The sequence below is a fragment of the Ovis canadensis genome, chromosome 1 (assembly GCF_042477335.2).
Source record: "Ovis canadensis isolate MfBH-ARS-UI-01 breed Bighorn chromosome 1, ARS-UI_OviCan_v2, whole genome shotgun sequence".
NCBI lineage: Eukaryota > Metazoa > Chordata > Mammalia > Artiodactyla > Bovidae > Ovis > Ovis canadensis.
In genome coordinates, this window is record NC_091245.1 from 120,718,809 (window position 1) to 120,735,435 (window position 16,627).

General features: G+C 42.2%; 1 protein-coding gene across 2 annotated transcripts in view; it reads right to left on the reverse strand.

Annotated features, from left to right (window-relative positions):
• Window positions 1–15,294, reverse strand: part of CD247 (CD247 molecule) — an 85,642-nt gene extending 70,348 nt beyond the window's left edge. For both annotated transcript variants that reach the window (XM_069548299.1, XM_069548290.1), the window contains exon 1: window positions 14,995–15,294. In XM_069548299.1, the coding sequence (XP_069404400.1) occupies window positions 14,995–15,052 (58 nt within the window). In that variant the 5' untranslated portion in view covers window positions 15,053–15,294. The remainder of the gene's footprint in view (window positions 1–14,994) is intronic.
• Between the last annotated feature and the right edge of the window lie 1,333 nt (window positions 15,295–16,627).

Genomic DNA, 16,627 nt, shown 5'->3' on the forward strand with positions numbered 1-16,627 from the left:
ATAGGAAGGTAACTCGATTTTCTCTCATTGTAGTCTTTTCTCTCCAGGTAGAGAGGACCTCTCATGACTAGATGGCTGCCAGGGCCCTTGATCAGTGGGTCACTGTCCTTGTGGTCGCCACGGCCCCGGGCAGTCACAGCAGAGATGTTTAAGATGCCATAACATATCTGTCTGTCTTAGTCATGAATGGCGTGCCGAGAAGGGAGGTGCTATACCCAGGTAGAATCACATCACAGAAAGCTCTTAAAGGAAATTCTTCCAAGTCCAAAGGGTCAATCTTGCTCATCCTAGGAAGGTCATCCGCTGGTAAACAACTGATGAGAAAATCTGGACACATCTCTCCTTTAAGAAAGTTGAACGTGTCTGTCTATGCTATGAGAGGGCTTCCCCAGAGGCTCAGCAGTACAGAGTCTGCCGGCAATGCAGGAGATGCAGGTTGGATCCCTGGGTCAGGAAGATCCCCTGGAGGAGGGCATGGCCATCCACTACAGTACTCTTGCCTGGAGAATCCCATGGACAAAGGAGCCTGGTGGGCTACAGTCCACTGGGTTGCAGAGAGTCAGACATAACTGAAGCTACTTAGCGTGCACACACATATGCTACGAAAATCCACTAAGTGAAAATTCACACTCATGAAAACAGTTGAATTAGAAAATGAATTCTTCCATTACTAAATAATTTGATAACACTCTTCCAAGTAAGTGTTGTTATAATATTCTCTTCCACCAAACTTTCAAAGAGCCTCCTCTAGTGGGGGGAAGGTCCTTTTGTATGCGGCTAATATTTTTTTTTTGTTTTAAAAATCAGTTTTGTTGAGTCATCATTTACATATATTAGGCATTTTCTGCACCTAGATATAGTAATAATATAAGGAATTTGGATCACTTGTTTGTTCATTAAACTTTTATTTTATATAGACAAAAAGTACTCTCCCTTCACTCAAGCTTCTATACACCGAGGTCTCACTGTTCTTCAGATTTTTGTCCATTAATGCTGCAGGCCCTGACCTACAGGGCAACAGGCTGCAGGATGGCCTTGCTTTACAGCACCTGCTCTCCTGTAGCCCCTGAGAGAAGATCAGATCAGCACTCCTCCCAGAATCCTGTCAGGAGCAAGACAGACAGGGGATAGGCAGAAAGAAAGCTAAACACACACACACACAGGTAAATCGAGCCAGAGTGCTTTCTGTCTCTTGGACCACCATTTCTGCTCTGGTAAGATCCAGAAGTAGAACTTAAGGGTATCTATCTTTTTCAGCTCAAATATTCTGTGATTCTGTCATATCAGGGAAGCCCCACTTAGGTCACAGAAAATCTTTCCAGAGAGGCTCCGTTCTTATCACTGAAAGTAAAATTCACTGACGGCATTCCCCATACCCACAGCAGCTAATCATGATATTACCAAAGCCACTTTTGATTACAAAGTAGTTGCTGCTAAGCCGCTTCAGTTGTGTCCGACTCTGTGCAACCCCAGAGATGGCAGCCTACCAGGCTCTTCTGCCCCTGGGATTCTCCAGGCAAGAACACCGGAGTGGGTTGCCATTTCCTTCTCCAATGCATGAGAGTGAAAAGTGAAAGTGAAGTTGCTCAGTTGTGTCTGACTCTTCGAGACTCTGTGGACTGCAGCCCACCAGGCTCCTCCATCCATGGGATTTTCCAAGCAAGAATACTGGAGTGGGGTGCTATTGCCTTCTCCGTACAAAGTAGTTACACTATATGAAAGGTGCATTCCTGATGATTTTCCAAAATTCTAGTTAATTTCTCACAGGAATAAATGCAAAATTAGAGCCACATTATTGTAAATAGTGCACATAAATTGAGACCTTATTAATTGTTTGTATTGCATTATTTTCATTTGCATAATTCAAAATCCCATTAAATGTGATTTTTATAGTCCCTTGGAAAAGATTTTTTAAAAACCTTCAGAGAAAAGGAATGAAGGTGATGGAAGAGAAAGGTGAAGTCCCATAGTCATACCTGGTGGAGAAAGACTGTGGTTTTGAAGGAATTTATGGGGAAAGCATCCAGGAAAATGGAGAGGACTCCCTAGAGAGGACTCATTACAGGGACAGCACCTAGGCCCATAGAGCGGACTCCCTCGAGAGGACCAAGCAGCACAGTCCTTGGGTAATCATTCTGCACTGAATCTGAAATGATTAGCCAATTTGGAGGTTAGATGCCTTTTCTTTTTTAAATTAAAGTTACTCCAGGCTTCATGGGAAATAGATGGGGAAACAGTGGAAACAGTGTCAGACTTTATTTTGGGGGGCTCCAAAATCACTGCAGATGGTGACTGCAGCCATGAAATTAAAAGATGCTTACTCCTTGGAAGAAAAGTTATGACCAACCTAGATAGCATATTCAAAAGCAGAGACATGACTTTGCCAACAAAGGTCCATCTAGTCAAGGCTATAGTTTTCCAGTGGTTATGTATGGATGTGAGAGTTGGACTGTGAAGAAAGCTGAGTGCCGAAGAATTGATGCTTTTGAACTGTGGTGTTGGAAAAGACTCTTGAGAGTCCCTTGGACTGCAAGGAGATCCAATCAGTCCATTCTGAAGGAGACCAACCCTGGGATTTCTTTGGAAGGAATGATGCTAAAGCTGAAACTCCAGTACTTTGGCCACCTCATGCGAAGAGTTGACTCACTGGAAAAGACTCTGATGCTGGGAGGGACTGGGGGCAGGAGGAGAAGGGGACGACAGAGGATGAGATGGCTGGATGGCATCACTGACTCGATGGACATGAGTCTGAGTGAACTCCGGGAGTTGGTGATGGACAGGGAGGCCTGGCGTGCTGCGATTCATGGGGTCACAAAGAGTCGGACACAACTGAGTGACTGATCTGAACTGAACTCCAGGCTTGCATGCTACTATGAAATATTCAACCCCAAATTTAAAAATCCCTAAACAGCCAAATCCTCTCTTTATCCCTCGGCACAGAGGAGCCATTTTGAGCTCTTAAAAATGGCTGACAGGAATTTTCTGAGTAAGCTATGGTCAGAAACCAAACCAGAAATTAGATTGACTTCAAATCTGAAGTTTGAGTTTAGAGCCATAGCTAGAAATTGATGTGTTTTTTTCCTAATGAAAAAAATCAAGAAATTATCATGAAGATCAAAAACTGCTCTCCAAACCTTCCCTTTCACATCCTCCCCCCAGGCGACTTTGGATTGCAAGAGTTCATGATTATCACTTTATTCACAATCCGTTTTTGGTTTCCAAGTAGCTCCCTCTCCAAGATGAAATTACAAAGCTTTGAAAATTAGAAGCACCCTTCTGCTCACACCAAAGAGCTATTCCTGATGAGATGCTCTGTTGAAATGGAAGGAATTTGCTTTACAGCAGCCTCCCTTGTGGAATTCTGGATAGAAACGTTTAACAATACAGCATTTGCAATGGGCAGGTGAGAGCTGACCAAGTTTTTAAAGGAGATTTCACAGGCCAGTTCAGCAGGGAGATGGATGGGTGAGCTGCGGTAGATACAATTATTTGACTTTCTGAGCTGTTCTTTTGAAGCCTCTACACTTAATAGAAAGAAATAGAAAAATCCTCTTTGCCAACCTTTTGTAACTCAATCTTTATTGTTCCCACTGAAATCCAAAGAAAACAGACAAGATTCATTTTGTCCATAAAGCATTTGTGTATTTTATATAGGTCTGGGTTTTGAAGTGTTGATAGTGAAGTAGAAGAAAAGACAAAGTTTCCTCTCTAATCTGAAGAAATCAAAGGGAGAATTTCTGAAGCTCTCAAGCCTAACTTAGAAGTCCTGGGTGGTATCTCCTGATATATGCCTCTTTTGCTATTAAACTCAGCATGGAAATTAGCACAGGCTCACAAAATGACGGAAATTAGACTAGACCATAAAGAAGCAAGCCTGTAGGGAAATTAAGACTTTTTCATAAAACCTGAGAACATGACCTATAGAACTAAGGAAGCTTTCTCTTAAAGAAAGAAAGCTCTTCTTTCTTTTCAGCATCCATCTCTCAAAGACTGGTCTGGTTAATGGGCTGGTTGGGCCAACCATCTACAGGATTGTTTGTTTGCCTTGGGGTATATGAGAGGTGCTTGGTAAATACTCACTCACTGATAAGTCAATTGGTTTACCAAATAATTTGTTTTAAGTGAAAAATTTTGTTTTCATTTTAAGTTAAAAATTTCTTAATTTTTTATTCCTGGTATCAATCCCACAATTTACAGGACAATATACCTGATATACTGAAAAGAAAAAGACCAAGTTTGAAGTGATAAAAGACCTCAGGAATGTACATCTAACTGATACTGCATTGCATTAATTTAATAGCTGCACTTTTTGCAAACTGGGGCTCTGACAGTCCAAAGGTTTCTGTTTAAGCTGCAATAACTTTTCTGACTGTGGCCATCCTTCCTTCTGTAGCACATTTTTACAGCCCCTTCAGTGCGTTTTGGAGGACTGCCTCAAAGTAATCTGCGGCTTTCTGAATGACTCCTAACTCTCTCCTGCTAAGAACTCCAGCCCTTTCCTGCTGAGTTGTGGAACCATCTGATACCATATCCACCCCTCCACTACCAGATCTATGACCACCAACATAGGGACCCGAGCTTCTTCCACCAAAACTGTCCCACTTCATAGGCCCATAATTTGATTGCTGTTATTCACTATAATTTCCAAATCATTATAGTATCCCCCACTACCATAGTTACTACTGCGAAAATGTCCTCCTTCATTGTAACCATTATCCTCTGCTACCATCAGCATTTCTGTTACCGTGGTTTCCATACTCTGGCCCACCGCCACAATAGCCTTCTCTAATGCAAGACCCAGGACCATTGTGATAGTTGCCGCCCTCATCTCCAAAGTTACTATATCCCCTATTATCTCCTGCTGCCTCCACCTCTATGATTCCATGACTTCTATGACACCTCTTCCATCAGAGTTTCCACCGTGGCCAAAGTTTCCTCCATAGCCTGTAACATTGCCGCAAAAGTAGTCTTCCAAATTATATTCTTCTGTGTCTCTAATGCCACCAACAGAAATTTTCTTCACTGTTAAATGAAAGCTTCCCTGGTGGCTCATATGGTAAAGAATCTGCCTGCAACATGGGAGACTCAGGTTCTATCACTAGGTCGGGAAGATCCCCTGGAGAAGAGAATGGCAACCCACTCCAGTACCTTTGCCTGGAGAATTTCATGGACAGAGGAGCTTGGTGGGCTATAGTCCATGGGGTCGCAAATAGTCGGACACGACTGAGTGACTAACACTTCTCTTCACTTTCTTTAGGAAGAGCTCTCTTTGACTTCACTACATACACATCACCCTTGTGTGGTCCAGCACATATTGCCCCATCCACCTCTTGTGACTACAAAAGTAAGTCACAAAACTAAAGACTCTGGGACATTTTGTTTGGAGGTTTCTCATGACCACACAGTCTATGAGTGTGCCCCATTTCTTAAAGTGCTCGATTAAACTATCATCTGCACTTTCAACCCTCAGAGCACCAAAAAACAGTTTTCTCAAACTGCTCTGGTTCCTTTGGATCAAAGTGGTAGCACAAAGACACATAAAATTCTGGTATTTTAGCAAGAATGGCAGATTTTGCTTTAAAGCAGCAAACTTTTTTTAAAATATCATATTTTCAGCTGAGTGCTTCAAAGAAAACACAGGGCAAAGAATTAAATTCTTGTCACCTTAGAAAGGTCTGGTAAGGCCTAAAAATGTGCTGGCAGAAGTTTCAGAAAAATGAGGCCATTTGTAGCCTTTTCTGCTGGGCACCTCCTCCCTTTCCCTTCTGATCCTGTACTCTCTTCCCCAGCTACGGAGTGAGGAGGCCACTGAAGGCCACTGTGCTACCCAGATGGTTTGAATAACCAGATATTGAAAATAACTATCACACATAAAAACAACAACATAAAAAAACTATCGGTCTGGCAATACCAACTCTCGACAGCCAAAGTAGGTTACTTTATCGAATTGCTTATCAATATGTTTTGAGGGCAGAAAGAAAGAAAAGCATCAAATGTATTTTGACTATTTCAGTCAAAACTCATAGGATGACCACAGTGGGAAGAACTGGTGAGAACTGGGGAACTGGTGGCGTTTTCTGCTCACTGGTATGTGTTCCTGAAACTCTGTGTGCTGGGCCTCCACCCTGAGAAGGGCTCACCGTAGGGAACGTTTGTGTTGGATTTTTAACTATGAGTTAGAACAACAAATTTCCACCTTCCTTTGTCACCTTAATGCTGCTAATAATGTCAACAGAGAGTCCAGGAGGTCCTCACATGTCTGGACTTGATTATAAGAGGCAGACAGGGTTTCCATCGGGGGGCCAGGGTAGGGTCAGCATTCTAGGCAGACGGAACCGAGAGGAAGGTGGAAAGAAAAAGAGCAGGCTTGGGAAAAGGGAGAATTAGGAGGGGAGTTCTTAGGGCAACTGAGTCACCTGAGAAGTCTCTGTATCAACATGGACAGACCTAGAGATTGTCCTACTGAGTGAAGTAAGTCAGACAGAGGAGATACATCGTACAACATTTCTTATATACGGAATCCAGAAAGAAATTATATATATGAATTTATTTACAAGACAGAAACCGATTCATAGACTTAGAGAACAAACTTATGGTGGCAGGGGCGGGAGAAGGCGGATGTGGGGAGGGGATAGTTTGGGAGTTTGGGATGGACATGAGCACACTGCTGTGTTTAAGGTGGATAATCAACAAAGACCTACTGTATAATACAAGAAACTCTGCTCAATGTTTTGTGGCAGCCGGGATGGGAGGGCAGACTGGGGGAGAATGGATACATGTGTATGTATGGCTGAGTCCCTTCAACTGTTCACCTGAAATTGTCATCACATTGATAATCAACTATACTCCAAATAAAATAAAAAGTTTGAAAGAGAGAGAAAGAAAAGGGTCTCTATGAAGGAGTTGCTCACACCTCTCCATAATCCTGGAGATTCTAGTTTGGACAGAAGTCGTCTTCACTCCCTTCTGCAGAGAATGCCTGGAATGGGTTCAGTGACATCTCAGCTCCGCCATTCTCCTGCCTAGATTGCCAGCTCTAAGCTCAAGCAATGTTTGCCCTTCTTTCTACAGAGCTGTCCTGCTGCCGCCAGCTTCCTCTTAAATGCACAGAAAACCACTCAGTGGTGCACGTGGAGAGACATACCAGCAGAGGCAAGACATGTTCATTTGCACGCCGACAAGCACACACATACGGCAAGCGTGCCAATGAACTCACAGGCTGGGACACGCCAGAACATACACACAAACACACAGTCTCACACACACCTCCACACGTACCCTGGGGCCCAGACACTTTTACCCCCAGCAGAGCACACAGGCAAACACACCAGCGCACGTGTGTGCTGCACCCACCCTGAGCTGGCCCCTTGCTGGAGTCCCCGGTTCGCTTGCCTTCCCCCGGCTTCTTTGGCCAGCCTGCCTCCCAGGGCCGCAGACTGCAATCTCCACCTCCACCCCACCAGGCTATCTTTTCTACTCTTCTCCCTGTAATGGCTCCTCACTCCAAGTCTCCCAGCCCATAAGATGAAAAAGCAGTTCTAACTCAGGGCTGACGTTCACACTATGGTTTAGAATCAGAGCAACATCGCATGGTGGGGAACTGGTGAAATGTAGGAACACATAACTGACTTTCTAGTACCTACAGCAATACAGAAAAGTGGGGATTTGTTTAATCTTATATGGTGGTGTTGGTTCTAAGCCATTCTCCCCAGTTCCGGGGTTTGGTGAAAGCCACGCACCTATAGCCAGCAGCCCTGCGGACACCCGGAGAACCTCCTGGAGACTTCTCTTTTCCCAGTCTTCCTGCCGGGCATCTTGGGGAGCAGCCCCACTAAGATTAACTGATGTTCAGAATCTGGCAATTTAATGCTTCTGCTCTGAACATCAGATTTCTTATCTGTTTGCTTTGCCCCAGCCAACAGCAAAAGGCTTTGCACTCTCAGAGCTCAACCCAGGCAGATGTAAGTGGACTCAAGGCTAAAATCTGACATAAATAATTAATAATTGATTGTAGACATTTGTTATTTAAAGATAATTCTCCCACTCCTTTGGGATTTATATAAAAAACCAAATCTCAACTCAAAGTCTGTGTGTAATATTAATAGTACACTATTCTTTTAGAAAAACTCACCCCACAAAATTTTGCACACTTAATGAAGATACATTGTTACCAAACAGATCAATTAAAGGCTATTATTTAGGATCAAATCTTCTCAAATACAATTTAATTTATATTTTGATCTCCACCTATGCATAATGTGGTAGGTGCAAGGAGGGGTGCCCTTCTGCATACACAGAAGCTGGTTGAATTGCAAACCGAGGTTGGTCCCTCTCAAGAAATGCTCCCAAATATGTGTTTTTATTAAGAGGAAAACAGGAAAGATGGATTTTACCATTTGGGGTGAACATGAGTTCAGAATTATAGTAATAGGCCAGAGGAAAACACAATCCTATATTAACAACCGAATTTTTATACTCAGGAAAAAATACATTAATGAGGATACTCAGTATCAAAACAGTTATTTCTTACTTCAGAAATTGAAAGGAAAATCACAATACATGCTTACTAAGGGGAATACCTTCAAAAGTCTGCTTCAGAATTAAGTCATCGCATGTATAATATTGCAAGTTGACAAAAAGCCTGGTGGAGAGGCTGCATAGAACATTCGAGAGCACACACCTTGAACAAGGGATCAGAAAAATTGTGTTTGGGGCCTGGTTCTACTCAGGCAAGTCACCAAACCTCTGATCCTCGTTTCTCTTTCTGTAAAAAGAGAATCTTACTACTTTTTCGGCTGACTTGCCATAGGAGAGTTATGAGTGAAGGTATTGGAAAGCATTTTGTAAATATAAAGGGGTAACTGCACTAAGAGAACGTTGGTCTGGACCAGTGAGGATCCTGCCTGTCTTTATTCAAATGCTTTCTATTTATTTTTTCCCCCTTGAGCCTGAAAATTAGTTGCTGAGTATCACAAATCATAACCGGCAAGCAAAGCAGACGGTGAAAGCTCCTAACATTTCCACCACTGCAATTTGACTGCTTCAGACAGCAGTTTGCTTTCTGTCAATTCTCAGCAACAAAGTCCTTGTGTGGCCATAAATCTACAGTCGATGCACAAGCGTAAGGGACAAGCCAGAAAATGCTGGACTCTGTCCTTGGATTTTTCACAGTGGGAGCTTCTGCTTAGAGAGTTAAAAATATGTGATAAGGTAGAAGTCTGGACTTTTTTTTATAAGTGTGTGTTTTATTTGTTTATTGGAGCTTCAGAGAAGAGTAAGATTTAGGTTCCTAATTCTATGAGCCAATACCAGTGAGATGGTAGGCAACTTAAACGTTCTTAAAATTCTGGTAATTTTACAAGACTGTGCAATTCATTTTGTAGCTGAAAGGGGTGTTCAGCTCTCCTCTCATCTTACAGATGCAAAAACTAAAGAGATTTCTGCCCAAGTTTACACTGCAATTTAGTGACAGAGGAAGAAAAAGAAAGCATGTTAATACCAAGGTTTCTACTTTCTTCTACCAGAAAAATCTTATCCTTTCTATTTTGTAGGTTGGGAAACTGAGGCACACAGCATAATGATTACTGCTTTTGCAGCACTTCTGTGTACAGGCACTTCTAAATAGTATTTCCAGCCCACACTGCTCTCCATGAGGCAAGACATCGCAACCGCCATCTCGCAGAAGAACGGGGCTCTGAAGGTAAGCAACAGGCCACAGTGAAAGGACGGTGAGGAATCAGGACTCACATCTAGATCTTTTTGGTTCCATGGCCACCTCTGTCCCTCCACCCTATTGCCTGCTCCAGAAAAGATAAGAAACACTTGCAGATGGTCAGTTAGGGAAAAAATTATCTTTCCTTAATGGAAAAACTGTTTAGACTTCAATAGAAGTCTAAAGTATCCTAGGAAATGTTCTGTTACTTTAACCTATTATTTTAATTATCAACCCTAGAGAAATTAGCCCAAGGAAGTAAGTCAGGAAAAAAAATTGTAAGCTATATATCTTAAGATTTTCTTGCAGGATTAGCTATAATAACAAATATTAGAAATAGCGCAAATGTCCAACAATAAGTAAGAAAATCTGAGGCATAAACTATGGAAGTTAACATAACAATTAAAAATAATCATGAAAGCTAAGCATAAAAAAGATGCTCAGAATAAAATATTAAGGAAAAAAAACACATGAAAATGTTTTTGTAATAACAACTGTAATAAGCGCCAATACTTTGGCCACCTGATGCGAAGAGCAGACCTCAGGGTCAGAAGAGAGCCTGATGCTGGAAACGACTGAAGGCAGGAGGAGAGGGGGACGACAGAGGATGAGATGGCTGGACGGCATCACTGACTCAATGGACATGAGTTTGAGCAAGTTCCAGGAGATGGTGAAGGACAGGGAAGCCTGGCATGCTGCAGTCCATGGGGTTGCAGAGAGTCGGACACGAGTGAGCAACTGAACAACAAATAGCAGCTATATAAAGATATGCAGACACTTGGGAAAATATTGGAATGGAATATTTTTCAAATTAATAACTTCCTCTGATTTTATGATATTTTTGTAAAATATCTCAAATGAAGACAGAGGGAAAAAAAATGATAGCTCGTTGAGATATTTACTTGGTAACTGAGACCATATTGGACTATAATGATTAGATATCCTGCTTTTTTTTCTTTCTATATTTTGAAACAGTTAGACAATTTAATAATGTGATTTATGCTTTAATCCACAAATTTTTATTTTTCTCCTTATTGCCTTTCATTAATTTACTAGTCCATTAGTTAATCTCCAACAGTGGTAGCCTTCTTTATTTTCTGCTTTTCCTTAATGTTAAAGCCAAATGAGAAAAATGAATATTTTTCTTCATCTACTTTTCAAGATACAGTATTAGTTGAATCATATGAAATTATCATTTTTGTAGGTCTCAAATAAATGAATATCGAAAATTTCTTATGGTCCAATCAGAAAATTTTAACAATGGTAGGATTTTATCTTAGACCATCCTTATTAATAATTTTAATCAGTCTGTTTACTCAAACTGCCTTGTCCCCTCCACCAGTTTAATTTTTAAAGTACTTTGTTTTACGCTGAGTTCTCTAGAAGAAAGGTCTAAATAATGCCCCTCCATAAACCATTACAGTGAATTTAATCACACAGAAAGGTCTAGACTTCATTCTTTCACTCACCCTTTTAATTCACCCAACAAATATTTACTGTGTGTGAGCTCTGCTTCAAACACTGTGCTAGGTGCTGGGGTATCTCTGAGCAAGATTAAAGCATCTTTTCCCTCAGAAAACACAGATTGTGTTTTACATTGGAAGGAGTATCTGTGTATGTGCAGTGACTAAACAGATCATTCATTTTGTTTCAATTAACAGATCAAATGACTAGTTTGATTATTTTTAACCAAATGGACTTTATGTTTTCTCAAATTGGTTAAATCGACAGTCACTTTAGTGTTGATAAGAACTAACCTTGGCCCAAACAGAAGAAATTTATTTCGAACTATTGCTGCTATTTATTTAATCAAGTAGCTGTGAGTGAAAGTCGCTCAGTCATGTCCAATTCTTAGCAATATACAGTTCGTGGAATTCTCCAGGCCAGAATACTGGAGTGGGTCGCCTTTCCCTTCTCCAGGGGATCTTCCCAACCCAGGGATCAAACCCAGGTCTCCCATATTGCGGCGGATTCTTTACCAGCTGAGCCAGCAGGGAAACCCCTATAGGTAAATAAGGCTCAGGAGAAAAAGGATTACAGAGTGTGTTTGGACAACTCTAAAGCAAGACAGTTCCCTAGTGGTGCCTGAACTCTTTGAAATAAAACAGAAAACACCATATTCAGGGATTCTTGAAAAAGTGCATATCCAATTAAAAAAATATTTTTTTAAAGACAAAGGAAAAAATAAAATGATTTTTTTAAAAAATATTCAGCAGTGGTTATTCACCTAAGCAACAGTTTCGCAGCTCTTTTTCTGGGGGAAGTTTTGCAGCAGCAGATGTGTAAATAGGCTAGCAAATCTGAGAAAGGCCGTGGTAGAAAATGAAGCAGATCATGTGGAAAAGCGGAGCCAGAGGACCAGAAATCAAAATAAACCACTGGCGAAAGTGCCATCCATGAAAAACTTCCTGGCGTCCTGGCGTCACTCAAAAGCTCCCCTCAAGCACAGCCCCAAGCAGTTTAAGCAAAGGTCTGATTGCAAAGAGTGTTCAGTTAAACGCCCTGGCCACTGCGCATCCACACCGACCATTCGGCTGAAATTCGGGTTGGCCACCCTGACCAGTGATGACCAGGCAAACTGTGTTCTGATTTGCTCCCCCTAACTGCTTATATCTATTAGCCATATTTTCACTTTGAGGGAATATCTCCTAGAGGATGAGTATCTCTGAAAAATAAAAATGGTTCCTGTAACGCTCATCCTGTGACCCAGCGAAGGTTTGACACTTGTTCACAACTGGGCCTACCACTGGCAGGGATCACCACTGTGTTCCCGAGCTGTTACGGGTGTGCTCAAAAACCAAAAGGAGGGTGAACTGGATCTCAACAGATGGAGAAAACGTCCAGTGCTGCTCTACAACACAATCAAAAGCAGGTTAAGAATCCTAACCATGGGTTTCCATTTCCTGTCACTGGGTAATGAAAACAAGAAAACAGTCCAGGGTGTAATAGTAATAAAAATTAATACAACTTTTACGTATTGACAGTTTAGTATGTATCAGGCATGCGACATTTACTTCTCATTTTCACAACTCTGCAATGAAGGTTATTCTTACTTTAAAGGTGAAAAAACTGAGGACCAGAGGGGTTAAGTGACTTGCCTAAGGTTGCACAGCTGAGAAATTGGCAGCACTGTAATTGGCCTGACTTCCCACGTCACCTTTTCCTGAGCCTGTGTGTCAAAGCTGCACCTCCTTACAAAGGAAGGACCAAGGCCGCATTGACCACTGCGAGGTAGTGACCGCCTTGGTGTTAAAGGCACTGATGAGTTGAGGGCTCTACAGACAAAACTCTGCCCATACCATTAGGCACTCCATCTTAATCTCTTTCAGCTTCAAGTGACTGTCTTAGCAGACTCACCCAGGAAGACTTCCTCAGGTAGGCAGACTGGGGTATTATTTGCTGTGATCTTAATGATCTGGGCAATTGCAAGAAAACAAATAGAAAAGTCTTAGTAAAAGAAGTCTTAAAAGGGTTTGGGGAGTAAGTAACTTAATTGAGCAAGAAAAGAAGGAAGATCGCAACTCAAATTTCATCAGCAGCCTTTCCTCCAAAGGAAATCATAAAGCATAAGTCTCCTCAGTCAACATGAGTGCCTTTTGTGGCCCTTGGTGTTAAAGGCCTCTCTAAGCCTCCCTTGCCCTCCCTCAATGAGGCTAGGAGGCTCATCTAAAAAGAGCTGAAATTTCAATCTCCAAACTGGCAAAGCAAGTGGCCTTGAAAGATGGATCTAAAGCTTTTCTTCCTGTACACTGCTTGTGGAAATGAGCATGGCCCCCATCTTGTCTTCTGGGTGGGGTTTTGTTTACCACTCCTGGCAGCTACTACAACTCAAGCAGCTTTATTTTCTTTTCTAATTCTATTGCCCCTGCCTTAGCCCCAGGGCTCAAAACAAATTGACCCCTGAGGAAACTTCAGATTGCTGTCATCTGTTCCCTCTGAAGTCATTGAATTCATAGGCCCTCATGGCATCATGGGTCCTCCCAAGCCCTGCACACAAGGATGGGCTGCTCTGGGCTCTCCCTGGTGTCTTTACCCCACAGTACCACGTGACTCATACCCAGCAAGACCTTTTCTGAGAAGAGAGCTGTGATGTTACAGAAAACCCCATGATTACTTAGTCCTCGAAGCCCCCAAGGCCCTAGGCCGGGGCTGTGCCACATTGTCTGGTAGGAGCAAAAGTACCAGTGGCCTCTCCAGCTCTCCCACCATTCTTGCCAAATACCCTCCCACGCTGAGGTGAGCTGAAGAGTGGAGAAAAGGCGTTGGTTTTTGACCACTCTCCCAGTTTTTTAGATTCAAATACAGCCTGTCCCATTTCTTGTAAAAATGCCAAGATGCCAAACCCCAGACAGAATCCATTTTGTCTTCTTTTCACTTCTTATTATTCTTATCTGAGCAGGAAAACACAGTGGGAATGAAGGATTGTAGAAAAGCTAGTCTCCGGGGCCTGAAATGAAGAGTGAGTTCTCTTGTTGGTTGGTTGTTCCTCGTGGTGGTGACCTAACAAGTCACATCCTCTCATCTCTCCCCTACGTTCTGTCAGCATCTCTGTCTTTTTGGCCTCAGACAGAGAGCTGCCTAAAGCACGGGGCAGTGGGTGAGTCACGGAGACTGGGGTGGGTGTGTCATCAAGCAGCCCTCGGCTGTGGGGTGCAGGGGCAGCCATGTCAGAGCTGAGCCTAGATGTGGGCCTTGAAGAAGGCCGCTTCCCTTCTTCGTTAACCCAGTCAGTGCCTGGCTTATGGAGACGCTTCAGGTAAGTCACAGCCATGACCCTCTCTGCCCAACGGCACATGAAACACTCTTTGTTGGCGAAGTAGGAAGGAGGCTGAGTGATGGAGCCAGCAAGGTAGTAAGGAAAGAATACACAAAGACTCGGAAAATGCTTCAGCACAAAATGTGGCCCGGGTGAGGCTTTCTGGTCCCTCCCAGCTTCTGTTAAGTTCTCCCTCTACTCTTGTCCACACAAGTCCTGCCTCAGTTCCTCCTCATCCTTCCCCCATCTCAGACTTCTCTCTCTTTTTATCACTGGAAAAATCCATACTTCACACAGGTCTGTCTTCAAGCAGCTGACTCTAAGCTAATTTCCAACTTGGCCATATTGAAGCAGATGTCTCTATAGAAACAGACCCTTCCCTGTTCAGCTGTCCATTGCTTTGGGGAGGGCAAGATTTAAAGGAGACATTGGCTCCTCTCCACGCCTCTGCTTTCTCCCTCCACCCCACACACATATGTACAAAGAGTTCCTCAAAGCTCATTTCCTTCGATACATCCAGCCTTACCTGTAACTGGGAACTGCACCTGCAGGACGGCCACAATGACAAGTGCTGTCCACTTCATCTTGTCCTTCCCCAGGATGGTGCAGGAGGCAGAGGCTGAGGCAGCTGTGACGGGATGAAGAAGAGGAAAGGAGTCTCTGCTGGCTTTGTTCTGCTGCTGCCTCCTCAGGAAGTGGAGGACGATGGGCCTTTGAGAAGGCACCTGCCAACCAGGCCAAGAAACTCACACTCCCCCTTTCGGTTCACAGGCAGGAAGCTCTGGAGGTTTGAGGGTTTGGGGTGTGTGCTTGTGTCTGTCTGTCTGAATTTTTGCTATATATATATAATTTTTTTTTTGGTCTCCTTTAACCATTGTTTTATTTTCCTTCTTTCTAATTTTTGTCTGAGTGATAGTTGCCCAGTCAGGCCTCACTCTTTGCAACCCCATGGACTGTAGCCTGCCAGGCTCCTCTGTCCATGGAATTCTCCAGGCAAGATTAGTGGAGTGGGTTGCCATTTCCTTCTTTTTGTCTAATTTTTGTCTAATTCTTTTTGTCTAATTTTTATCTAATTCCTATCTTGATTGGTATAGTCAGCCCCTAAGCAAATACAAGTTCCCAGTGCATTTAAGAATGTTCGCGGCTCTCCTAGATTCATGTATTTTACGGTGGTTGGTGAGACAACAGAGCTCTAGATTCAGAGTCAGGTAGAATGTGGAGATAGAATACTTGGGTCTTAGTGCCATCTCTGCTATCTGCTTGCTGTGCGGCCTTGAGTAAGTCACTCAGCATCTCTAGACCTCAGCGTCCCTACCTATAAAGCAAATCATTGAGGATGCGGATCTGAACTTGGCTTGAATTTGGACCATAGAAAATAGAAGAATTCACGTAATACTTCAAACACTTTTGTTATTTGACAGATTTAAACATTGAACCAACTTACAATAATAAAAAGATTAATACTCATAAATAAACTGTATTATTTATACAGTGTAATAAAGTATAAGATCTATGTGAAACAAACTTTCAAACATTACTGAAGAATACAGAAAGGACTTGGGTAAATGGAAAGATATATCTTGGTCTTTGATAGAAAACTTCCTTTTAAGAAGCCCACGATTCTCTCTAAATTAATCAACCCATACTTCTACAAATACCAACAAAAGTTTTAGCACAAGATAATCTTGGTTGAAAGTTTGCATGAAAAATTAATGTACAAAAAATAGTGACGACTCAAAAAAAACACACAAGCAATCAAAGAAAAAAATAGGTAAATTGGACTTCACCAAAATTTAAAACTTTTGTGCATAAAGGACACTATCAAGAAAGTAGAGACAATTCATAGAAAAAATAGTTGTAAATTAAATATTGATAAGGGTATAGTATTCAGAATATAACTCAACTAGAAAAAAAAAAGTAAAAATCGGCCAAAGATCTGAATAGATGTTTCTCCAACAAGGACATGAAAAGATGATCAATATATTTGGTCACTAGGGAAATGAAAATCAAAACTATAGTGAACTATAACTTCGCATATACTAGGATGGCTAAAATTTAAAAACACAAAGTGCTGGTAAGGATGTTAAGAAGTTGGAACTCTTATACATTACTGGTGGAAACGTGGGAAATTTCCCTATGGAAAATGTGTGACATATCCT